General features: G+C 40.3%; 1 protein-coding gene across 8 annotated transcripts in view; it reads left to right on the top strand.

Annotated features, from left to right (window-relative positions):
- Positions 1-25478, top strand: part of FGF12 (fibroblast growth factor 12) — a 584819-nt gene that overhangs the window by 315562 nt on the left and 243779 nt on the right. For 2 of the 8 annotated variants that reach the window (XM_002758203.6, XM_078350514.1), the window contains exon 1: positions 6824-8738. The exons of the other annotated variants lie outside the window; for them this stretch is intronic. In XM_002758203.6, coding sequence (XP_002758249.1) covers positions 8540-8738 — 199 coding nt within the window. In that variant the 5' untranslated portion in view covers positions 6824-8539. Of the gene's footprint in view, positions 1-6823; positions 8739-25478 lie in introns of those variants that run through there. 8 annotated transcript variants of the gene reach the window in all.

The following is a 25478-nucleotide window of genomic DNA, read 5'->3' as shown; positions in this document are numbered from 1 at the left end:
AGCCTATTATTTTCACCAATTTAGGTTCTGTATGTAGTTGTTTCACAGGCATATAAACTTCAACCCAGGCAGACTAAGTAGCTTTATGTAAGGACAAATTATCTACTCTAAATGGCATACTCTTTCTACTTAACATTTTAGTTTTAGAGAATTCTAAAAAATTAGGACCAGAAATGACCTATTGGTCACCTTGTCTAAACTTCCATTTGATCCTCTGACAGTTTTTTCTAATCAGTATATTTCCGTTATCTCCAATAAAATCTTCCTCAACATCAAATACCTGTGAACACAGGATCAGTGAGATCTCTTATTAGTTGTCTGTTATTTCACAGTGTCTGGTACTGTGTGCATGCAGAGAACAAAAATATGAATTTATTATGGTTTTAATAGTATATTTTGAGTGTCAGTCATGGGCTGGGTGCTGTAAGAGACTGCTATTTCAACAAGATCCATTCCCTGAAAATTTGGAATCTAAATTTAGAAATGAGAGCAACTAGGAATGGCCCGTGGAGAAAGAAGCTCAGTGAACATGGGTGCCAGTATGAATGTGAGGATTATTAAACCATTTTAAGGTCATTTTAGTCATATTCTGAGACTTAAAGTTGCCTACTCATTTTACCTGATGTCTGTGGTTCTCTGTTTGCCTTAGTATATTCATTTTCTTCTGTGAACATGAGTGTGTGTGTGTGTGTGTGTGTGTGTGTGTGTGTGAGAGAGAGAGAGAGAGAGAGAAATATCAGAACTGAAAATGTAGGCCCAAATGTGGGCATGGGGGTTGAACAGAGCAGAAACCTAGGTACCATGTACCCTCTGAGGATATCAGATTTTAATAGAAAAATTGGATTTAGACAGAGAATTTTAGGGAGTGTTGGTAAAACAAAACAATCAAATTTGGAAATGTGGAAGCTAGCCTTGAGTTACCTGAGCTTATTTCCTGATACAAAGAGTGAATACCCCATTCTTCACTTTGGGATGACCCATGCATTTATTTGACTCAAAAATCTGAATGGATGGATGGATGAATTACTTCATTTATTTGAGTATTTTCTTTGAGTGTATGGCTCTGTGCGAAAGACTATTTTAAGCACTAGAGATAAGAAAGTAAACAAACTAGACAATGCCCCCATCCTTATGGGTTTTACATTCAAGTCGGGATCTTCTAGCTAAGTTTCTCTTTGAATGGGAAAAGGTGCCACTGGGTTAGTCATAGTGGAACTTAGAGTAGGGCTAAAATGATGGGCAGTCTATTGTGGCAGGTCTTTCAGCATCCTTAACCCAGCTTTGAAGGAAAATAATGAAGTGCCAACCATCTCCTAGGTGGTATAAGCCAAACCAATGTACATTTTAAAGCAATGAGAATGGAGGAAATTTACATGTATCCCTTTAAAAGCTTCTTTAATTTCTGTTTTAACTAAGTTTCCTTACAATTTTCTTATAAAGTGCAACTTGAATTATCAAGAAAGAGAGTGTTTTAAGACTACTCTCCTAGAACCAAAGAAAACATAGTACCCTATCTTGGCCAAGAACAGTAAAACCAAGAGTAGCTCCCTCATCTAGACAAAGGTAAAAGCTTCAAGGGGAGAGACTTTGGGATACTTGGTTCCCCTCCCTTCCAACACAAAATGATCTCTTCAAGGTCATTAAAGATGTGAAACCAAGTTAGAAGTTAGTGAATGAAAGTACATTTGGCATTCTCACTTTTTCCTGTCTATGTTACATTAGTTAGAGCGGTAGTCACATTGAGGTTAGAAGGCCTGGATTAAACTCGTAGATCTTCATTCATTGATTATATGACCTTGGGAGATCACATCACTTATTGGAGTCTCAGTTTGTGAAACTGAATTATTATTTTCCCTTTAACTTCGATTGTAAGCTTGTCGAAGACTCTCAGTGAGATAATACATGGAAAGACAATTTTTAATCAGTAAAGAGTTACATAAATGTATATGATTTGCATTTTATTTTATTGACTTTATTACATGACTGCACTTATTCATGGTGTTATGTTTTTGTTGTCATAAGTATAACACAGAAGTAAAAGGGAAGCTCTGGCAACAAATTGTATGGGTGTGAATCTGAGCTCTGTCAATTCTTAGCTGTGCCACCTTGGTTAAACAGCTTAACCTCTCTGTCCTGGCTTCTTCATTCATAAAATGGCGATATGACAGAACTACCTCATAGAGTTGTTGTAAGGATTCAATGCATCAATAATTGTAATGCACTTATAAGTGTGCAGGGCACTTGTCATTGGCTCACATTAATTTTATCTATGTTTCTTATCAAAACTGCTATTCTCCAAAACATTGAAAATTTCCCATTTGGGCAATGGGGATACCACCCTTCATCTGTGTCATAAAGAGGAATTAAATCTCTTCTCTTTTCTGTTTTGGAAGATGACCAAAACCAGACGGACATATAACATGTAGCAATTCAGTTGCCAAATTGTTGAATAAAGCACCATGAATACATTTGCCATATAAAGGAATTCACAAATTATTAGAAAGTAGTTTATATTGCCTTTGTCAGCCTATTGTAACTCACAATATGTCAGAGGAAAGCAAATGGATATATGGCTACTGTAAAGGATAAAATTCATGGAGAAACGGTCTTCTTCCATTTGCTGTGGCAGAGCCCAATGAGCTCATATTCACCCAGCTTTGAGTCAGGGGCCTGATCTCAGAGCAAGATGATGTATGAGCAGAGCTAGGCTTCTTTGTGTTCTCAAGACAAGGACATTGACAATATTCCACTAATGAAAATTCTGTTTGCCGTTACAATGTCAAGGTTAATCTTTCATTTCAAGTAAACTTTCAGCCTTCGTTAAATATATTCCAAGAGTGAACGATGATGTCTATGAATCATAAGGTATGTTTTCCTGTTTTAAGAAATCTCTATTTTATGGCAGGGACTTAATTTAAATGGAAATTTTAACAACGGCGTGGTCATTCTCATACTTTACATTATTATGACATCTTCTTTGAGTGTTGCAAGAGCCTCATTAGTTAGGTACTGCTAGTATTATTATTTACCTATTTTGCAGATGTGGTTTAGAGAGGTTAAATAATGTGTCCAGCAGCATACAACTCATGGGCGATTAAAACAAGAGCCAAGAAGATAATAATGTCATGAACTGGAAGCTTGTTAAGGGCAGAGACAATGTGGAGGTATATGGAATTCCACGGTAACTGACAGAGCCCTGGTTGCAATCCGTGCTCCACACAATGTTTAAAATGAATATGTAAATTAATCCTGACAGGAGATTTGGAATTTGGAAGACTTGGTCTATGAATAAGCAAAAGACCAAAAAGCCTCTGTTTTTCCTTTTTAAATATGGAGATAATTAAGATTGTCCATGTTTTTATTTGTTCAGCTAGGCCAAAAGCACAGATTATATATATAACTAAATATAATTAAATAATTATCATTTTGATGTGTATTTGACAACTTTCTTCAACTTAATTAAAACTTTTGGGCTGGGCGCAGTGACTCATGCCTGTAATCCCAGCACTTTGGGAGGCCAAGCTGGGCAGATCACAAAGTCAGGAGTTCGAGACCAGCCTGGTCAACATGTTGAAACTCCGTCTTTACTAAAAATACACAAATTAGCTGGGTGTTGTGGTGGGCACCTGTAATGCCAGCTACTTGGAGGCTGAGGCAGGAGAACTGTTTGAACCCTGGAGGCAGAGGTTGTGGTGAGCTGAGATCATGCCACTGCACTCCAGCCTGGGCAACAGGGCGAGACTCCATCTCAAAACAAACAAACAAACAAATGAAAAAACCAAACTTATTTCACTCCTTCAATCATCCATAATGGGAAGAAAAAATTCTTAAGTTGTTCAAACAAGGCATAAAAATCAAAGTATTGGTATCCCTGAGATATAACACTTTAAAATATCTGGTGGTTTAATTTAACCTAAATCATCAGTAGGTTGGCTTAATGTCATTCCTGATCCCAAAATGCAAAGATACTGGAAATGTACAAGTAACTTTGGAGGAAGACTTATGAGATTTAGTGGCTCAGGTAGGAAATCTAGATATAAAATAAACTGATTTAAGTATTGCTTCTGAGCTCAATATCTATGTATTTAGGTCCTAGCTCACCTCTTAAATTTCTTTATACTCACCTCTTTTCACTGGGGAAATGGAGTAAGTGATGCTGATGATGACTTAAAAAGCCAAAAAGCATTCTGACAATAGTAGCAGGAGTGCATGGAAAAAAGTAGTCCTTGTTGTCTGATTGAATCCAAAACACTACATTCTTTTAATAGCGATCTAAACACAGAAATAATGTTGCACTCAGAAAGCTGACATTGATTGTTTTTGTTCTGTTCTTTAAATGCCTAACTTGATGTTGTTATGTTAAGATAGAGAGAACTTCAAACAGCAACTGTTATCTGCTTTTTCATCTTTCCTCATAACTTCCTTCTCTGCTGTGCCTCTGTATTTATTACCTTCTGCATCAGCACACCCTCATACCTTATAAACCTACAGAAAAAAATCAGCAACACAAAGGTTAAAGAATACACATCCTCTTCCTTTTGTAGCGGGAGTCAGGACGGTGCACAGTACTGCAATTCTGGAGAAATGTGCCATATTTTACTTCTGTGTTTTGGCATTATTTGTGTTGCAAACATACATTAACCCCCAAAACTTTGACACCTGGAGAAATTGTTAAGAATTCAGATTCCTAGGATCCATCCATACAGACTTCTGCTTTGAGTTTTTGAGAGACCATCAGGAATCTGCATGTTATCAAGCATTTCAGGTGAATCTCATGTATTTTCTTTTAAAAAAAAATCCAGTCATCATTTTATTCATTCATTTGGCATTTTCCAGTTTTCAGAATGCTTGCACATGCATATTCAGTTCTGCGAGGTAGATGAGAATGATTATCCCCATTTTGAGGATATAAAAGAGACTCCAAATTTAGCAATAATTTCCTCAAGGCCTCATTATACACCCCATCTTGCCTATTTCTCTGGTTACTCCCCTTAGCTGACCTTTGTCTGTTTGGGTGTTTAATTTCAAGGGCAGGGAGCCCCCAAAGCCCACAGTACTATCTGTGTCTGCCTTGCTCAAGAATGAGGCAAGTCTTCTGGCAGCCAAGAAAGGAAAATAATTTTATTTGTGGACTGTGAAAATTTTCCTAACTGATAGAATTACCAGTTAATTTTAAGTAATGTCCCTCACCCCATCCAGATGTACATACTGGAAATGTATTCAGCCTTACTTTTGGACACAAGGTGTATGTGCATGTGTCTTTTTCACGTGTCTTGTTCTATTTTGCTAGAATTCCAAGGATAAATCCACTGTCTTCATGCAGCCACACTGAACTACTGCAGGGGATGTGTGCTCCCCAAATGACAGCTGGGATTTTCCCTTTCCTCAGGATGCCTTGCCTATTTAATTCTTCTCCCAGCTGTTTGTACCATGAGCCCCTATCTGCCAGCCTCTGCTTTGCCCAGCTGGCAGCCTGGAAGGTCCAGGCCCCCGGGGAATTGTAGGGTGTTAGACTCCTGCTTGATCTGAACTTCGTCACAGATCTCAATCCTTCTCACCACCCAAGTCAATCTTGGCTAGGTCCACAGGTTTGTGCTCATATCTAGAGAGCTCCTGGGGTCCCTCTGGGTCCCACATCCATTTTCAGTAGCTTCCAGGGCCTGCATTTTCCTTGCCTTCCATTAGGATGTTTCCAACATATATCTGGCTTTGCTTGGAAATCATACATTTAATCCTTCCACACCACCCTAGATGCTTAATGAAGTGTCTGAAGGAGAGAAATTAGGGATATTTGAATAGAGATTATAAGTAGAAAGCAATAGCCACTCCCAGACTTAGCAAGAATGGAAGGAGATAATGCTTCATGCTGCATTTTAACTTGGAGAACTCCTCTGCCCAGTGTCTCCAACATCAGATGCCATCACACGCACGTCTGGAGACCTGATTGCACTTCACAGCTTGTTGTTGACTGTCCTTGTCCACATCCCTCTCTCGCCCCACCTGGAGTCATCCTCTGTGCAGTTTGCTCATTTGGGCTCTTTTTTTTTTTAATGGACTGAGCCTGCTTTGCAGCTTTCCAGACAGAACCAAGAAATCTGGGTTCCAAGAAGGAGGGAAACACTTTTTCCTGTTCCAAAATGAGCCATAGGTGGGGGCCCCACATATGGTCCAAGAGGTCATTGTTACTTCCTCCAGTGTTCACTTTCTTCCTCACTAAACAGAGAATTCTACATGCTCAAGCTTATTGGAGAGAGGGTGAACTGCATTTTCTCACCTCCCCCATCCATCACCCCTCCTTGCGCACCTAGGGTCCTTCAACCCCCTCTGTGGTTGTGTTTCTCTTGTGGGAGGGACGGGACGGAGAGGACCCGGGCTGCAGTTCCCTTGCTCTGCCTCTGAGAATTTCTCATCCAAACCTCAATCACGTAGGATTGCGTAGAGAGGAGAAAAGGGGAGAGACAGAAGACACAGAGAGGAGGGAGAGGGGTTGCAGGAGGGAGGGAGGAAAGAAGGAAGTCTGGGAGCGGAGGGCGCAAGGAAAGGGAACCTGGAGCGCGCTGTGCTTCCCAGCGCTCCAGGAGCCCGGCCCCCAGCTCGGCCCCACCTGGGCGCTCTTCCGCTCTTCTGTGGGTCGGTGGGCGGTGCGAGAGGAATTCTGGCTGTTTTCGGCTCTGCATCCCACCCGTCATCTCGGTGGCTGTCGCCCCAGCCCGGAGTTTCCTGCGGAGCTAGCACTCCAGCTGAGCCATCCGGTGGGGCGGCGGCAGCTCCGCGCCCAGAGCCTCAGCCCATGAATGGGACTCCGCCCTGAGCGCCCCCTCCCGGGCCTGGGGAGGTGGCGGCGGCGGCGGTGGCACGGTGGCTGGGGGCGCCCCGCAAGCCCGCGGCTCTGAGGGCCACCCGCGCAGCAAGTTGGGCGAGTTGGCAGCCGTACGCACCTGCCTCCTGGCCCCGGCCCCTGAGTCCGCCTCCGGCCCCAAGCGCCCGGGTCGCGCGCTCGGCTGCCTCCCGTGGTCGCTCGAGGAGGCCTAGGGGCCCCGCCTGCGCCCTCGGCGCGGACCATGGTGGGCAGCTCCAACCCGGAGCCGCAGCAGCCGCCGCGAGCCGACGTCGCCTGCAGCCAGCCCCCGCCCCACCCGAGCGGACGCGCGGGTGTTCGCAGCGCGCGGGTCACTTCCTTCCTCGGCCGGGATGGGCTGCGCGGGACTGAGTGATCGGCCTTGCGTCGGGCGGGTAATCCCCATCTGATCTGCTGCCTGCGAGCTGCCTGCTGCCGGGGCACGCGAGCCTGGGGGGCGCGGGCAAAGCGGCGATGACCTGATCCCGAGCCCGCCAGGGCGCCCCTTCCTTCCCTCCCTTCCCTCGCTCCCTCGGAGCCTGTGCGGAGACCGGCTCAGTGCGGCGGCCCCGGGTGGACCATGGCGGGGAGCTCCAGTTAAAGGCGTGTGGGCGCCGAGCTGGAGAGGACACCTTCGGCATCGCTGCCTTTTGAGGGGGCTTATTTAAACTACTGAGTCATTCCAGATTTAGGATTCCCTAAATAATCACCAACTGTGCCCGTCTCGTGCCGGAAAGCCAGCTGAAAGAGAAAGAGCGCCCACTCTTGGGACCCCGCAGATCGCCTCTCGCAGGTTTCTCCCCGAGGGGTGCTTGGCCCTCGAGGATCTCTCTCCCACCCTCCCTCGAGCCCTCCCTCCCCCCTCGCTGGCCTCCCGCTGTCTTCGAAGTGCTAGTGGCCGGGAGTCCCGCTCGCAGCAGCTGGAAACAGCTGCCCCCGCCCAGCGCCCTCCCCAGACTCCAGGCAACCGCTCCCACTTCGCGCCTCTCGGAATTCAGAACTCGGGCGGCCGGCCCCTGGAAAGCCGCAGCCGGTGCGATGCTTTCTGTAGACCTCACGCTGCCGGGACGGACCTCCTAATCTTCAGAACTGCGGGCCGCAGGGAGTTAAATAGCTGCCTTCTCCTTCTCTCGTGCGGTTGGTGGATTGTTTTCTAAAGGAACGTTTTATTCACTTTTTAGTATTTTCTACCGGGGGCGCGCTACCCGCCTGAGTCCAGACTCTGCTTTGTAAACGGGTTTTATATGGATGTATGTGTAGATATACTTTGGACACCTTGCAACGCTTGCGCCTCTCCAACGGAGGCACGGCTTGTTATTTTGGACCTCGTTCTTCCCCTTCCACTTGGTACCCCGAACGCAGTGTGACTAAACTCCCCACTGCCCCTTGGAGGCCGATCGCCTTGGGGTGCAAGTTTGGGGTGCAAACGTCTACTTCGCCAGAGGGCCTGGGACCGCCCCGCCCCCGCCGCCAGAGGTTGGGGAAGTTTACATCTGGATTTTCACACATTTTGTCGTCACTGCCCAGACTTTGACTAACCTTGTGAGCACCGGGTTTTCGGTACTGCAGCCTCCTCAAATTTTAGCACTGCCTCCCCGCGACTGCCCTGTCCCTGGCCGCCGAGGTCCTGCCCTTGCCCCGGCGCAGCGCGATCCCGAGGGCGCAGTAGAGCCTGGGGCCTGGGGCCCTCGCTGAGCAGCTATGGCTGCAGCGATAGCGAGCTCCTTGATCCGGCAGAAGCGGCAGGCGAGGGAGTCCAACAGCGACCGGGTGTCGGCCTCCAAGCGCCGCTCCAGCCCCAGCAAAGACGGGCGCTCCCTGTGCGAGAGGCACGTCCTCGGGGTGTTCAGCAAAGTGCGCTTCTGCAGCGGCCGCAAGAGGCCGGTGAGGCGGAGACCAGGTCAGTAGAAGCTTGGAGAGTGGGCTCCCCAGAGGCGGACACCCTCTCTCCCCTTCCTCAAAGCACCTCGCGACGCCTGTGGAAGGGAACCAGGATTCCTCCTTAACATTCTGACCCCACTTCTCTCATTTCCAGACTTGTCTGTTTCAACCACTCTGTCAGTTAATAGCTTCTTGTCCCATATTCAGCAATACACTTTATACTTTGATCAATCCAGGGTTTGACTAGGAGAAGAATTACATGTATAGATAGATGCACTCATTCCAAAAGAGCCTGTAGAGTCCTTGAGGGCAGTGACCATCGCATTCATTCACTTATTCATTCATCCTCTCTCTTTCGCTCCCTCCTGCTCTCTCATCCAGTCATCCATGCATCCATTCATCTGTAGAGTACAGTGCTTCTGCTGCCCACTGAGGACCTAAAGATTAATACAGCTCTTCCTTTATCCCTCCATAATCCATGATAGATGCCTAGTAGATACCAGATTGACTTAATTTTATTATTTTTCCAACTCTTCCTCCAGCAACACCTGGTGTTGTATCTTTCAGACGCCCTTGTCAATTTCTCACCTCTTCATTTTTCCCTCATGCCCTTTCACTTCCTTTACACAGTCTTCGTTTTCCTATTATTTTCTTCCAACCAGTCTCATGGTTTCCTAGAACTCCAACTTTTTCTGTCCTTCCCATACTTAGCACACGCACACTTTTGGGACATTAAGGGAAGAAGACAGTATTCACAGTTTGGCCTCAGGGTGTGTAAAGAAAACTTCAGCTTGATCAGAGATTTTGATGGCATGGGCTTTTTGAAGCTAACTCTCTTCTGCAGCCCTGACCTCAGTTGATTGCTTTTTGATATGTCTCTGCTTGCAAAGGGAAATTGAATACCCAAAGTTTCCACATGATGATTCCTAGCTCAAGCCAGGCCAGTGTTCCCAGCTTGAGAGAATGAAAGTAGAATTGTGGAGAGATCTGTGCTTCCATCAGACTTGGTCCTCTGGGTTGTGGCTGCTGAGCCATTTGCATTCTGCAGATACTCTACCCCTATTGTGGTCAACTGAACTGAAATACTGTCTAGAAAGGGAGCCTGCTCTGTAATGAGTTGGCTAGTTTGCCTCTTTGCAACTCTGACTATGGTATGCTTTTAGTTTCCAGCCGTTAGGCACATGGTTGGGTCCGTTGGATTAAGGAAGACACTTGGTACGTCTGGACAAGTGGGGCTCAGAAATTTGGGATTAAGCCTTGTGAAGAAGCCACCGTGTTTCATTTTCCATTGGGTTTTCATACTCCGTACTAGGGTCATTTTCTTACTTTGTGATGATGATGATGAAGTAGATTTCAGGAGTAAACAAAAATAATTATGATCCTGAGACGGGAGCTACCAGTCTCTATTATTTTATCTTCAATTAGTATAGCATGTTCATTTTATAAAGTGAAGATTTGTGCAGTGGTTTGAATTAACTCTACAAAGTAATTCATCTAGTGGAAAATATAATAACCTTTTCTGTACGGAGGGATAAGTTCGAGGCCTTATTTTCTTAGGGCTTATGTGGTCTACAGAGAGCTTCAAGGTTCTGAACTCAATGTGACTTTTATATCTCAATCTCTGAAGTACGGGCTTGCACTCTACTTGGGATAATTATATGACGTCTTTGAGTTGATCCTACTCAGCCTCTTCTGCTAAAAAAACAAGTTAATAAGAATGATAGGTGGATATATATGAATAAATAAGATAAACTGATTCTGAGAGTTGATTTGGAGATGAGCAATGGCTTACTTTTGCATGGCTTAATTTTGCAAAGGAAGGAATGACTGTCTTTGCTGCTTCCTGTAGTCTTTTCCTTAGAATCTCATTAGATAGCAGAGATTTGAGGCAATTTTGAGTTTATTGTTTTCTTCAGTATTCATTTAATTTGCCTCTCTTTTTCTTCTACATAGTGTTCATCTCATCAGAGAGAATCCTGACCTCATCAGAGGTGACTTCCTTTAGCTAAAGTGTCACAATAACAATCTGGCAGAGAGATGGCAGGACCTATTAAGACATTCCCAATGCAAGGGCAACCTGTGTATATTTGTATACCATTTCAGTTTGTTCTGAAGCTTAGCTTAGAAGAATGGGTGTGTGGTGTGTGGAAAAGCTTTTTGGGGAGGTGATAGCATGCTATTATCTTTACTAACAAAAGCCAAATAATTAATCTGTTGATTTGCTGTCAGCAAGCATGATTCACATAGCATGGAATAAGCCTATTTATAGAGAGATAGCACCCTCCACATATCAGTTTCAGAGAGGAATCTTTAGCTGGATTGGGAGGAAGTTGCTGAACACCAAAAAGAAAAACTGAATCTCTTTTATAATCACTTTGATGTTGTATTCATCTAATATTTGAATTATTCTTGAAACCACTAGCCTTCCTAAGCCATATCATTGTAAACTCACAAAGTAACTCACATATGGTAAAGTGGTGAAGTGGAATAACTTGTTCTGATAAAGAATTTCCACTCTAAATTTCTGTCACTGAGACACATGTTCCATTGACCAGACTTTCTTGGGGAGGGAGGCTTAGGAAGTGAATCTAAAGCAAGTGTTTGATGGGAAAGTCCACGGTTGTATTTCTGATTTCAGGGCTGACACATTGAGTATCTCTCCTCCTTTTTCTTAGCTAACCAAGTTCTGATATGTACAGTATTGAAGCTTTCTAAATACTTTGGGGATCCAGAAATTATGATAAAGGGCTCAGATTTAAAATAACATTAACACAGAATGAGAACATGGGAAGTGACTGGGTCTGACCTCACATCATAGTTTCAGGGCCATGATGCACATTGGATCCTTTTTGTGCAGCAAAATCTCTGTCTTTATAGATGAGAAATCCTGGAGCCATTACAAGTTTGTAATTTATCTAAGGTTACACAACTAGGTTTTGACAAAATTGAGACTAGAACTAGATTCAGTTGACTTTTTTCCTGCCTTCTTTGCAACACAGCACAAAGTAATGTCAAATAGTGTGAAGAACTGGGTCTTCTGTCAAAGGGCGAAGGTATTTTTTTTAAACCATTGGTATCATTATTATTATTTTGATCATTATTTATAATTAGAGATAGGATAAGGGTAGAAGAGGAAATTTGTAGAAGAAGGCATAGGCTAAGGAGGACTTTGGACTTCAGAAATGACTACCCTATAGCATTATTGAAGACCTATACGCAGCATAGGGTTCGTGAGCCCCTTAGACACTGTGTGGGCTGTAGCTCTTCGAAAATGAAATGTTGGAGGCCCTGAACTGGAAAGTTGGATGAGGTCATTGAACCATGAAAAAGCCTTTAGGAGATTTCTGTTTGTGCACTGTCTAATGAGAAATGAGTGTTCTTATAGTCATAATTTGAGTCCTTATTTATGTGTGAAAAGGCTGTAGTAGTCAGGCACACCAGAATATTTGTCTACATGTTGATGCTACTTAATTTGCTGCATCCAGACTATGAGTACATCCATATGAATTACATGGCTTATTCACGTTCAGCATTTTGCTTTATTTTGAATAGATGCTAATACAAATGATTAGCTATAAAATGATGTATGTTTTGACTCAGAAGGTATTGCAGACAAAGGCTAACATTCACAATCAAGGAGAGAAAGGTGTTTGTAGAAACTCTGAATGTCTGAGTGGCCACAAATCTTGGAGGTCATCAATATTACTCCTTCATTTTTCAAATGAGACCCTCTCTGGAAGGAGCACCATAATTGGATAAGCCCAAATCTAGATATTTTAAGTGAAGTGCATGCTTTTATATTTCCATATAACTTAGTTTCTTGCCTTGAACCAGAGCATTAAAAGAATAATCAATCAGGAAAAATCTGTCACCTAAAGATCTTCAAAATTTTTTTATAATTTAAAGATTTGATTTCATGTACCCATTCCTTTAAAAAGTCATGAAGTGGAATTACACTACATAGTAAAATAAATAGAAGTAGTAATCGTAATTTACCAAGTTTTATTGATTTTCATTTACCTTTCGGAGTCTCTGTTTCTGCTGTTATAAAAATTGGGGCTATTCAAATTACTTCAGTATTCTTTTAAGTTGTTTAGGTAAGTGGACAGTATTTAACAGTATATTCATTCAACATTTTTATTATAAAACATATCCTTTTGCATAGAGGAAGAAAACATCATAGGAAATAGAAACTTCAAGAAGGAAACTGACAGCAAAGGTGAAATAATGTTTAATCATGTGATTTATGAAATATAAATTAGATTTTATAAACAAATAATTTTGGCCAATATATGGGTCAATAATAGGTTTATATGACAGGTGACATTTTACATTTATAGCAAGTGCTTTTACATTTATAGCAAGTATTTTCTCTTTTAAAAGTATGACTCATATCTGAACTATAAAATCAACCTAATTAAACAATATTTGGCTTGATGTTTGCTAAAAATAACAAACAATAAAAGCTTTAACTTTTCAGAAACCCACCTTAGGGTTTAAACTGATATTTTATACATGTTTTTTTAAATTCTGTTTTTTTATGGTAGTGCATTCTCATCAACAAATTATGTTTCCATCGTAAGAACATTTTAAAATAGCAGTTATTGTGATCTCTTGATTTTTTTTGATCCCATAGAGATCTCATCAAGCCATAACTTGAGATTAAGTCGTTAAAGTTTTAATGAATTGTTATTCTTAAATGGAATTAGAAAACCAATTTATAGGAAACGAGGCAGTCTCTGCATTTGAGGGAGCAATAGGAATATTTTGGAATATCTTTAGAAATGTAAGCTTTTTCTCATAAAATTGTATTTTAAAAAGTTATGGGCTTGCTCATATAAAACCACATTACTTTTATTTTTGGTGAGAGAATAAATTTGCTTTGGAAAATCTGTAGATTTGTTTTGGAAAATTTGTTAATGGTGATTAATTTTTCCTTATCTCTTCTTTGAATGCAAATGTCATCATGTATGTTTGCTTTTGACATATAGAATTATTATAGATTTTATGATGATAGTACAAAACAGACTTGCTAGACATAGGGGACACACTTGATGTACTACATTTTGGATTTTATCTTCTGGCTTGCCCATAGAATTACAGAACTTTTTCTAATTTCTAAAGAAACTTTTTCTATTGTCTAAAAGGAAAGAAATAAAAATATTTTCTATTTTCTAAAGCCTATTTTTCACGTCTAAAGGGCTCTGATTCCAACACTACCTTCTAAGCTTCTGTGAGTAGAAGAAGCCTTAGATGCAAAATGCCTATAAATTCACATATAATAATACATTTTAATAATAAAAACTTGACTTCCAGATTTGTAGAATTTCTTTATAATTTTGCTTTTTTTTACTTTTTATAGCAGTCTGCTGAGATAGTCCCATCTTAGAAAAAAGAAAACTAAGCCTCTAGTGGCAACAAGACTTGTTCAGATTCATGGAATCAGAAGATGACTAAGTGTCACATGGCCCCAGTCCCACAGTGCAGATAATTTGCCTTTATCTCCCACCACACTGAGGGTTAGAAAGCCCTGTATCTGAATAACTTAATGTGACTTGAAGCCAGGAAACTATTGTTGGGGGGAATCTGATGAAAAGTTCAAGAAATGTGGAACATGATTACATGGTTTGTTTTGCTGTGTGTGTGATCTATAGTCCCCAGGGTGGAGGAGAGAGGTGGAAAACTGATGGAGATCTTCAGGTCAGGACTGAAGAAGCAGTCCCAGGGCTATGTTGTTATGTGCTGGGCTTAAGCTTCTGGCTCAGATGTTCCTGTCTGAATGCCAGGAGCCTCAATGATATCAAGGGATGCCACATGGGATACCTAAGAACCCTCTGGGAGACTTGGGCCCAGAGGGCCAGACTCTCTTAACCATAAACATAAACAATTGCTTCAGGTATTTTGGAGAGTAAAGAGTTTAATACCAAGTTAAAGAGAGCCCAGTAAGGTTTAATCTTTTTGTTTGTTTGTTTAACTTAAGCGATAGCATCGCAGAATGATTAAGTACATGGACTTTGGAGTGGGATGTGAATTCAAATTATTGACTTATTATTTGTAAGAACATTAGGCAAGTTTCTTAATCTCTTTGCACCTCAGTTTGCTGATTTGTAAAAAGAAGACATTATCTCTAGCTTTTGGCCAAGAAATGCCTGTTTGAGAAAGAATCACTTAAGCTGAGCTCCAAAAGATGAGACAGGCAAACAGGGTTGGAAGAACATTCAAGGCAGAAAAAAACAGCTTGCATGAAGATTGACGTGAGAGGGAGCTCAGTGCTTTTGAAGCAATTCAAGTATAGCTGGAGCAATGAGAACAAGCAGAGGGAATACTGATGATGTTGGAAAGCTTGGCAAGAACTGCAGGGCCTTGAGAACCCTAAAATGAATTTTGCATTCTAGGGTTCAAAGAAAGATCAGCAGTAGGGGGTGACATCATGCGCCTTGTATTTTAAATTGGGCACTTTGGTTTTGGAGAAGAGAATTAATTACAACGGAGTCAGAGTAGAAGCAAAGGAACTGGAAGGGGGCTAGGGCATCAGTCAGGACCAGCAGTTCTCAAAGTACAGCAAAGAGGCCCTAGGAGATCCCTGAAAATCTTTCAGTGGATGCACAAGGTCAAAATGATTTTCACAAAAATATTTCATAATATCACTAGTTATTGGCCTTTTTCACTCATGCTGTCACGAGTGTCCAGTGGAATTTTCCAGAGACTGTGTGATATATCCACAATCATCTGCAAAAGGTACTAAAAGTTTCCTCCCTTTTCAACCATGTTTCTGTGTGAGGCCAGATTATCCTTATGTGCTTATTCACAATAAGATATCAAAAGAGATTGAATGCAGAAGCAGACTTGAGAACAAACTGACTTTTATTAAGCCAGACATTACAAAGATTTACAAACAAGTTTATAAACTAGTCTTTTCTTTAGTTTCTGTTTGTAGGTTTTGGAAAATACAGATATGTTTTATTAAATCGTGTTATTTGTGTTAACAATGGAGCTTATTGTTTTAATAAATAAATAATTGAAAAATGTTCTTGTACTTTCTAAATATGGTAAATATTGAGAGATATAAACTACATAAGCACAAAGCTCTTTGGGTTACTCAGTAATTTCTAGGAGCGCAAAGGATCCTGAAAAAAAGTTAGAGAACTATTGGTCTAGGCTATAGATAATGTTGAAACGAAGCTGGTGGCTGTGAATATGAAGAGTGGGTAGAGGTAGACTATGAGTGGAGAGTGGAAGATGCTGAATGATTCCTGGGTGAACACTTTCATAGTGAATTGTGCATTTGTGGAGATGGAGGAATGCTGGAAAGGATCAGGGTTGATAGAGGTTAAATAATGTAATTGCCAAATTACAAAACACTATAGAATGTGAAGGTGGGGGCCAGGCACGGTGGCTCATGCCTGTAATCTCAGTACTTTGGGAGGCTGAGGCAGGTGGATCATGAGGTCAGGAGTTCGGTACCAGCCTGGCCAACATAGTGAAACCTCATCTCTACTAAAAATCCGAAAGTTAGTTGGGCCTGGTGGCAGGTGCCTGTAATCCCAGCTACTCGGGAGGCTGGGGCCGGAGAATCATTTGAACCCAGGAGGCGAAGGTTGCAGTGAGCCGAGATTGCATCGTTGCACTCCAGCCTGGGTGACAGGGCAAGACTCCGTGTCAAAAACAAAACAAAACAAAACAAACAAAAAAAAAACCAACTAAACAAATAGAAACAAAGACTGTGAAGGTGGAAGATTGGGTTTTATTTATTGTTTAATAGTTTTATAATACCCATATATAATGCTGTTTACTTTATTCTTCAACTCTCAACGAAACACTCATTGGCCTTTGAATAGTCAATACTTTATAAATACAAGTTTTTAAAGTTCTATTTTTCTACCTATTGTTAGTTATTTGATTTGTTTGTAGTATTTATAGGCCTCCCAGATTCCCTGCTTCTAACCACACTTTTGTTAATACCTCATAATTGAAACTTGAACTGATGGTTTTGCATCTGAAGATTCAACCCAACCATGAATGGAAATATTCAAGAAGAAAACCACAGTACAAGCATGCTATGCAAATACTATGCCATTGTGGGTAAAGGACTTGAGGATGCTCTGGTTGGGTATCCCGAGGGTGAGGGTCCCGTAACAACACCCCTCACCTGAAGACAGGGAGGGATGACTGTACTCTGTATAGTGTTTTCTTCGTTAGTTTTCAGGAGTCAATAGAGAGGGCCCTACGGCCTAAGACCAAAGTTGGTTCCCTAGAAGTAAAGAATGACATGGGATAAATAGGATCTGTATGTTGAATCACAAAATGTTAGTGCTTAGAGCTTATATAAGCCAGTGGTTCTCATCCCCAGCTGCAAACTGAAATCAACTGAGAGTTTTAAAAATGTACTAATGCCAAACACCTAGAATGTCTGATTTACTGTGTTCACTCTGGGACCCAGACATCAGCCATCAGTTTTGTTTGCTTGTTTTTAACCCCCTAGGTAATGCTAATATGCAGCCAGGGTTGAGAGTTCCCAACCTATCCCAGTTCCTTTATTTCATAACTTGTGGCCCTTACCCAAAATCAGTTATTTTGTTAATGTCTTTAGGAACACATCCATGATGCCTAGAAGTTTTGTATGCTAATATAATTGATAATGATGTTCTCTTCTGTCTCAGTCCATTCTGGTTGTTATAACATACTAGACACAGGTGGCTTAAACAACAGAAATGTATTTTTCACAGTTTGAGAGGGGGGCATTCCCAAGATCCAGGTGCCACAAGATTCAGTGTCTGTGAGGGCTTGATTACTGGGTCATAGGTGGCAGTCTTTGCTTCTTTTTCACATGGCAGAAGGGGCAAGGGAGCTCTGGGGTCTCTTTTGTAAGACCACTATTCCCCTTCATGAGGGCAGAGCCTTTATGACCTAATCACTTCCCTAGGGCTTCCACTTCCTAATATCATCTTGGAGGTTAGGATTTCAGCACTGAGCAGGGGGAGGGGCACATAAACATTCAGTCCAAGGCATCATTTTTTTTGGTTTACATTTGAAGTTTTCCTGTGTTTAATGATCTCCCAAAACTGAGCTGCATCATCATATGGAATGCTTACCTGCCTAGTCTTCTTGATGAGAACTTCAGTTTCTAAGGACTGAACCTGGTCAGCACTAGATTTCTCAGCAATTAGCATACTGCCTGTGGCACTGCAGTTCTTCAGTTGCTGTTAAATCAATGAGGAAATGACATCCTGACTCATTGAGCAAGTCTCAGAGGAAGAAGGATTCTGAAGTTAGCATCTCCACTTTCCACCTAAGGATGCTGAGGTCCTGCAAGCCTTGGGTTTTTCAGTTTCACAGGGTTAGTTAGATTCTGGATTTGAACTCAGGTTTGTTTTTCCTAATCTAGTTTTCTTTCCACTCTGCCAGCCCTGGAAATTGACCTCAGTTTCATTCTTTGAAAAACAAAGGAGCTATATTTAAGAATATATAAGGGCTAGCTGGGTGCAGTAGCTCATGCCTGTAATTCCAGCACTTTGGGAGGCTGAGGTGGGCAGATCACTTGAGGTCAGGAGTTCGAGACCAGTCTGGCCAACATGGTGAAACCTTGTCTCTACTAAAAATACAAAAGTTAGTCAAGTGTGGTGGTGCACGCCTGTAATCCCACCTCCTTGGGACACTGGGGCAGGAAAATAGCTTGAACCCGGGAGGTGGAGGTTCCACTGAGCAGAGATCCCATTACTGCTCTCCAATCTGGGTGACAGAGGGAGACTCTGTCTCAAAAAAAAAAAGAAGAAAGAAAGTAAAAAATAATATAATATAAGGACTTCTTTAGCCTGAAAAGCCATTAACTGTATCTTCTCTCACCCCAGGAGAAACATTCGTGACTAAGATTTCCATGAAACACAAATCTTTTCTTTTCCCTGCTTCTTACTTGAGGGGCAAAACCATTTCCTTAGTGTACTGTTTTAGATGTTCCTAACTGCATTCCATGGTTTAATTACTAATAAAGAAATCTGTCTAAAATATCAGTCTTTCTCCTGATATCAGTTTAGGCTTATTTTGTCTCTTCAAGGATTAATCAATCAGTGTGCTGTGTACAGTGTTTCAGATTTTTTTTTAAAGCAGGTTCAAAGTGAAGAGTGAGATTCATGAGAGAAGAACTATAAACCTGTGTAAGTTGTATAAGTTAGTATAAAGAGGAAATAAAGTAAAAAGTTCTAGAAGAGTGTTTTTAATTGCACTGGTGATTTAAATGTTGTATTTTAATTTTGGGAACTCAAAAGATGATCCGGATCACCTTCACAGTGTCCTAGATTCAGATAATGCTTCAAATCATTAAGAAACACAGGCAGAATTTAAATAAATGCCCAAAGTAGGGATCTGTAGTCAAATTTCCTGGTTAGAATAGGTGTCAGATTCTGTTTTCAGCCAAATAGCTCTAGCTGTCTACACAATATACCTTCTACATACGATATTACATTTGAGAAAGGACAGTCATCCAAAATCACCCATAGAGGCTGCAATAGAAAAGGTTCAACCATATCTGAGTAATTAATAGAAAATGATGGAAAATATAGAAGATCTCAAATTCTAAGGAAACGCAGTTTCTCACTGGGGAGCAAGTCACATATGTGTTGCTGTCATGCTTTGTTGCTTCAAAGGATACTGTAGTGAGTTTTTGCAACCCGAGTGTAGCTAGGAGAAGAGATGGCATATGAGGTGATGGTTCAGAAGCCCAGAATTCTAGGAAAGGAAGTCACAAACACATACCCTCTGTAGTCTTCTTGACTTCCTCTGAGAAACTAGAGATTTACTTTCTTTTTAGAAAAGTAGAAAGGATTCCTGATTGCCTCCTTGCCTCACCTGTCTTTCCCTGACAATCCCTGGGCCATTATCCTCTGCAGCTTTTGCTCAGGAAAGGAGTTGGCAGCATTGTGGCCAGGCCGCCTCCACATTCTGCAGCTCTGGTTTCCCAGGCATTCTATCTACTCCTCCATCTCCACCTACAGGTCATGAGAAAAGCAGGACCAAGAAGGAAACTTGCTTTGAAATTATGCTTTTCCTGGTGTTGCCACAAACTCCCTTCTTTGAAGTGTTCCCAGAAATGCATTTTCTGGGTTACCACATGGCTTTATGAGTTAGAGTTCCATTCATTATGATTCTGCTAATGGAACTGCTGTCTTGGTTGGGAGCCTGCCCCTTCACAGTAAGTTTTGGTCTGGTGAAGATGGAGGTTCCTTGGTTCTAACTCTTGTTCTTTTTCACTGAAATTGCTGTCCTGCCTGCTGTCTTTTTCATGCTCAGCAATTACATTCAGTCTGAAGCTGGTTTTCTTTGAGATTACGTGGACACCTGTGAGGGCTGAAGAGCAGCAGGCTTTATGTGCTTGGATTCATTATTTGAATCCAGGTAAATGTTTGAAATTCTGATTAATAAGTCTGGTTGAATTGGCACTTTGATTAAGACTTTTGTCTCAGGCCATTATATATCTTGCACTTGGGGATGAGAATCTGTGACATTACCCTTGAGATGTCCACCTGGTAGGGTATATATGAAAAGTGTTGGTGGGTTTGAATTGGAAAGCAGAGCTCATTACAATACACCTTCTCACTTCATGGAAGGAAGCAATGAGACTCATAGTGGGTGTTAGGTCCTACAAATATCAAAGACAGAGCAAGGACTGAGGTGTACAATAAGCCGGTGCCTTACTGCTATACCACAGCTCCCTCCTTTTGGAGACCATTGCCCATTGCTGGTACCAAGAGCTATCCACCTGTTCTGTGTTTTGAGCAATATAAATGTTGGGTAGCTGCATTTAAATAACTATAGTCAAGTTATATTACTAGATGCCTTTGAGTATTTGTGTGTCACGTGCTTGGGAATGGTATATAGAAATAATGAGAAAGTCCTTGCCTTCTTTTGTACATGACAGTATATAATTAAGATTTGTTAACTCTTACCAGATTTGTGTTACTGTGTTCCAAGTTATAGTTTTGCTGTATTATTTTGGACTGTTTCTCCTTTAATGCCTATATTTCAAGAAAAATAGTAATTTCTTAATTTAAAAAATTAGCCACAATCTGACTTTTAAAAATACATGTGTGGGTTCAATGCCTGGTTAAGTGCATACAGTTTATTATTATATCATCAATATGAATAGATTACACAATCAAGGTTCTCCACCATTCCCCACATTATACTCTAGCTGACCCAAACCTACTTGACATTCATAGAACATTTACTGCATCTATCCATTTCAGTTATTTTAGTTTATAGATGTTTTTATTTCTCCACGAGGGATGCCATTAACCTCCACATCTATCCTTCACTTACCCAGAGACAACCCCTCATTTATCCACTCTGCTGCAGTCCTGCCCATTATTCAAAGCCCAGCTCAACTCCCATCTCTTCTGCCAGATCTTCTCAGATCCTTCCAGGTAGAATAAATCACTGCCAGCCCCAGGCTTTGTACCCTGCACTATTGTCTGCAGTTAGTCTGTCTTGTTTTATAATTACTAAATAAGAACCTGTCTGTCTCTGCCACTGGGGAGTGAGTTCCTGGAGGGAAGGGACCCTGTCATTTCAATGCTTTCTACATAGTAGGTCATCAGAAATAACTCATCAAAACACAATTAATTCCATTGATGACTAATGTGCTCATGGCATCAGTACTAGTCAGGCTCTGAGGGAATTTCTGCACAAATATGAAAATGTTGGGAAAGGAAATAAATCAGTATTTTTGGTTAATACTAATTTCTCTTCATTTGATATTAAATTCCAAAAATATCCTTATTCCAGTTTAATTTGATATATGGCTGTTATGAATACTTAAGAACTTTTCTTCTTCTGCAACCCAACTCCTAATGTCCATCCCTTCTGATATTTAGTATTTACTTTGCCTAACACCTTCAAACTTTACCTCTTTCTTATCAGAGTACCCACTGATGCAGGGGACAGTTTCTATGGGAATGCTAAAAGAAGGAGCATCTTTATATTAATTTATGTCTTTGCCCCAGAAACCTAGAGGGAGTGGGTGGTGCCGCCAATTTGGAAAAGGGCCTATTTCTATTTTGACTGCCTTAGATTTCTTAACATTAGGTTAATGAGGAATCACCTTTGCCATTGATTTCAGATTGAGATGTGTCTGGTCCTTACATTTACAGTTGAGACCAACAAGTCATTTTAGTGTTAAATACCCTTGAGGGAACATATTCACTCTGGTTTCACTTTCTTTGGTGAAGTGCTAAGTGATGGGGAAATACAATATCGATTGGGTTTAATGAAAAAGGTTCTTTCTGTCAACTCTTGATTACCTCATTGGTTTTTCTTCTTTTTTCTTACTTTTAAAGCTATTGATAGAGGCATTAAATAAGTCTTCCGTATATGCTACAGTTCTCTGTATTTATTCTTTGCTTGGTTTGAAACCCAACCTTTTTAAAAAGAAGATATAAATAAAAGAGGCTCTTGATTCAGTCTAAGGTAAAGTGATGTCACAGAAATAATACTGGACTGAGAGTCAGAGTCCTTGTGATCTTAGGGAAGTTGTTTTTCTTCTCTTCAGCTTAGTTTCCTTATTTTCAGCATAAAAGGATTACTATCAATGATTTCTGAAATTCCTTTCAGCTTCATCATTCTTGATGTATATTTATGGTGCTAATACTCATAGAGAACAAGTGTGTGTATTCTGAGATATCTGTATGCCAGATAGAAGAAAATGTCTTAAAGCTGTGTTTGACATGAAGTTCTAGAAGATTTGATATATACAGTAAATGGAATATCACAAATTTAACAAGTATATTTTTATTAGCTTCTCTGTTGTATATTATTTATTTGTTCTTAGATTCATTCAATTGGACACAAATTGACTGTATTTCTAAATTTTCCTTGTTTTAGTTTTTAGCATTTTGACAGGCCTTCAAGATAGACTATTACATAAGTTTGGACCTCAACCCTGGAGGAATTTAATAAAATAGTGGAACTAGTTTTTGTTTTAATAGATAGGTAACAGTAACATGTAGTCTCAATAGTAACAGTCGTAACAATAGTAAATGTAGTAACAATAGTAAATGTCTCAAAGGTAATAGATAACAGACTAGTAATGTAGTCTCCAAAATAATATAACAATAAAAAAGAACAGACAGGAAGAGAGCCATGTGATTTTGAGTGAAAGTTGAAGACTTATTTCTGACTAGGTTAATGTGTAATGTCATATTGCAGGACAATTTTAAGCAATAGAAATGTGGTAAAGTATAGGATGCCATAGGAATTGATTAGAATAGTTGTGGAGAGGCAAGTCATGTCTTAATTATTAAGTTTTTAGATTTCCCAGACCTTGGGATATATCTTTTAGGTATGTTTTCCACCAAGACTTTATCACTTAAGGAAATTAAAAGAAATTTACTAAATATCATCCTTGACATTCTCTTAGAATCATGACATTTAATATTATGGACAGTTTCTGAAATTAACTTATGCTCATAAGTGATACTAGTAGAAGATTTGGTAAGGAAGGATGTGATTAAAATATATTCTAAAATGATATCTCAGATTTTCTGTGAGTTTTATTTATGTTAATTATCCCACATTTTCTATTTCCATAGGTGTTATTGGTATTTAACCTTTTTCTCTTTTTTTTTTGTCATTTCCTTTATCTGTGCAGGATTATTACAATATACACAGAAAAATTCAGTTTCATCTTTTGTAGCACTGATCACATTACTTCACCAAAAAATAAGCTTGGTCTCCTCCCTGAATTTGAAGTATAATAGAAAATCAGTTTTGACCATTCCATGAGAAGGGATTTTTCTTATTTTTGAAGAAAATGTCATAACAATCAGTTAGAGGCCACCTCATAGTCTGTATCAAACATGAGGAAACTTTTACAAAAACAATTTGGAGAGCTCCCATAAGAGTATTTCTCCCTATATACATGTGAGTTGAGAGTGAATGTAGGATTCTACTAAATCACTGGCTGGTTTACTGTTTGATTAGACTAGGGTGCTAATAAAATCATTTCTTGAGGTTAGTTGTTACATAGAACACGGTAAAGAACAAAGCCTTGCATATTGCTTGACACGTAGCTGTCACATAGAATATATTTGTTGGGTGAGTCATCTTACCAGTGACATAGACTTAACAAAACACGGTAAATGCAAATTATTACTCCTAGTGGAGAGGGAGAGTGAAAGGCACTCAGTAGTGCTCTATGAATACTCCTAAGTAGAGCCATCTTCATATACACTATGAACCCTTGGGAAATTTGAGTTTATTGGGTGAAATGTTTTGATTCTGCTCTATCCTGCATACAGGTAGAATTAAAAAGCAAACCTATACCCCAGTAACGTTGTAATCATAGTCTTATTATAGAAAACTTTGAAGGTCATTTAACTTCGTATTTGAGCCCCACTGACTCCATCGCCACTGTACATTCCTTTACATCTTCAATTATTTGACAAACATCTATTGTCTACTTATAATCTATATAGTACTGAAGTATGAGTCAGTGGAGAAAAAAAAAGGTCTTTTTTTAATCTTAAAGACGTTGTGGGTTAGAGGAGATACAGAACACCAAAAATTACATGCGTAGCCCAGCTTTCTACTTGAATCTTATGATCTTCAATAGATTACATGTTGTCAACTCTGATTATTAAATGATTTTTCCACAATATTAATTCAAAATCTGTCTTTTGGAAGCTTCTTAATTCAAGTCTTCTGGGAAACAAAAATAAAAACATAGGAAAAAAGCTCTAATCCCTTCTCTTTTTGATAGTTCTTCAGATCAGCACTTGTCAAACTTGTTAAATGCAGATTCTGATTCAGCAAGTCTGATCTGGCTTTGGAATTCTCTCCCAGGTGATACCATTGCTGCTGGCCTGGTGACCACACATTGGGTAGCAAGTCTTTAGTAAACGTAAATCTTTGATTATGCAATACCTTCTCTCTCTCACTCCTCAATCTGTGTCTTACCACTTCCAAGCTAAGTCTTACTTAGTTTCTTAGTTCTTATTCAATGTGGCTTTAAGCTCATCTATAGAAGTAATAGGACATACTGAAAAACTGACAAACTTTAAGTTCAGAGAGACATGGGCAGGTCATTGAACCTTTCTGATCCTCACTTTTCTTGCTTGAGAATCAGGACAGCAAACTTACCTGTCCTAAATTTGGAAAGAATTTATTTGAAATGAAGGATTTACAGCTCCCATTATAAAACTATATTTCTTATAGGAGATTTGTTCACCTCCAGTTTATCAGAATCATTGTAGAGGGTGTTGCTTGGAATAGAATATAATAATCCAGATTTGGTCTGATAAACCCAGAGTAAAATGCCTTCAGTCTAGATTAGAATTTCTGTGAGGGCTTTAAGAGATCATTTTATCCCTCTGCACAGTAATATTTGGTTAATAATCCTTGCAACTGCTGTTTATAATGTGCTTTGAGAAAAGAACTTTATAATTTCACAGTAGGGATTTTATTATTTTTTAATGTTAACCAAACTCTTAAGACTTTCATAAGAGGTTTTTGCCTGCATTCTAAATTAAGTCTCCAGTTGGGCTGGACCTCATCTGAACTGATTCAGGCACTTTCACAGGTAGATTTCACAGCATGTAAACTATATGCTCAAAGGCATCACTGTGTTTAAGAGTTCTGAGCAGATTGTTGTTCACAATTTCACTGTTACAGTCTGAAAACTATCATAATGAAGAGATAATACATTTTGCTGATCCCAAAACAGTAGATCTCTTTGTCTTCCTTGTGCTCCTGCTTTTCTTTTTGCTCAGCT

The sequence above is a fragment of the Callithrix jacchus genome, chromosome 15, assembly GCF_049354715.1.
Source record: "Callithrix jacchus isolate 240 chromosome 15, calJac240_pri, whole genome shotgun sequence".
In the NCBI taxonomy this organism is placed as follows: domain Eukaryota; kingdom Metazoa; phylum Chordata; class Mammalia; order Primates; family Cebidae; genus Callithrix; species Callithrix jacchus.
This window is presented reverse-complemented; position numbering and strand designations above follow the sequence as displayed.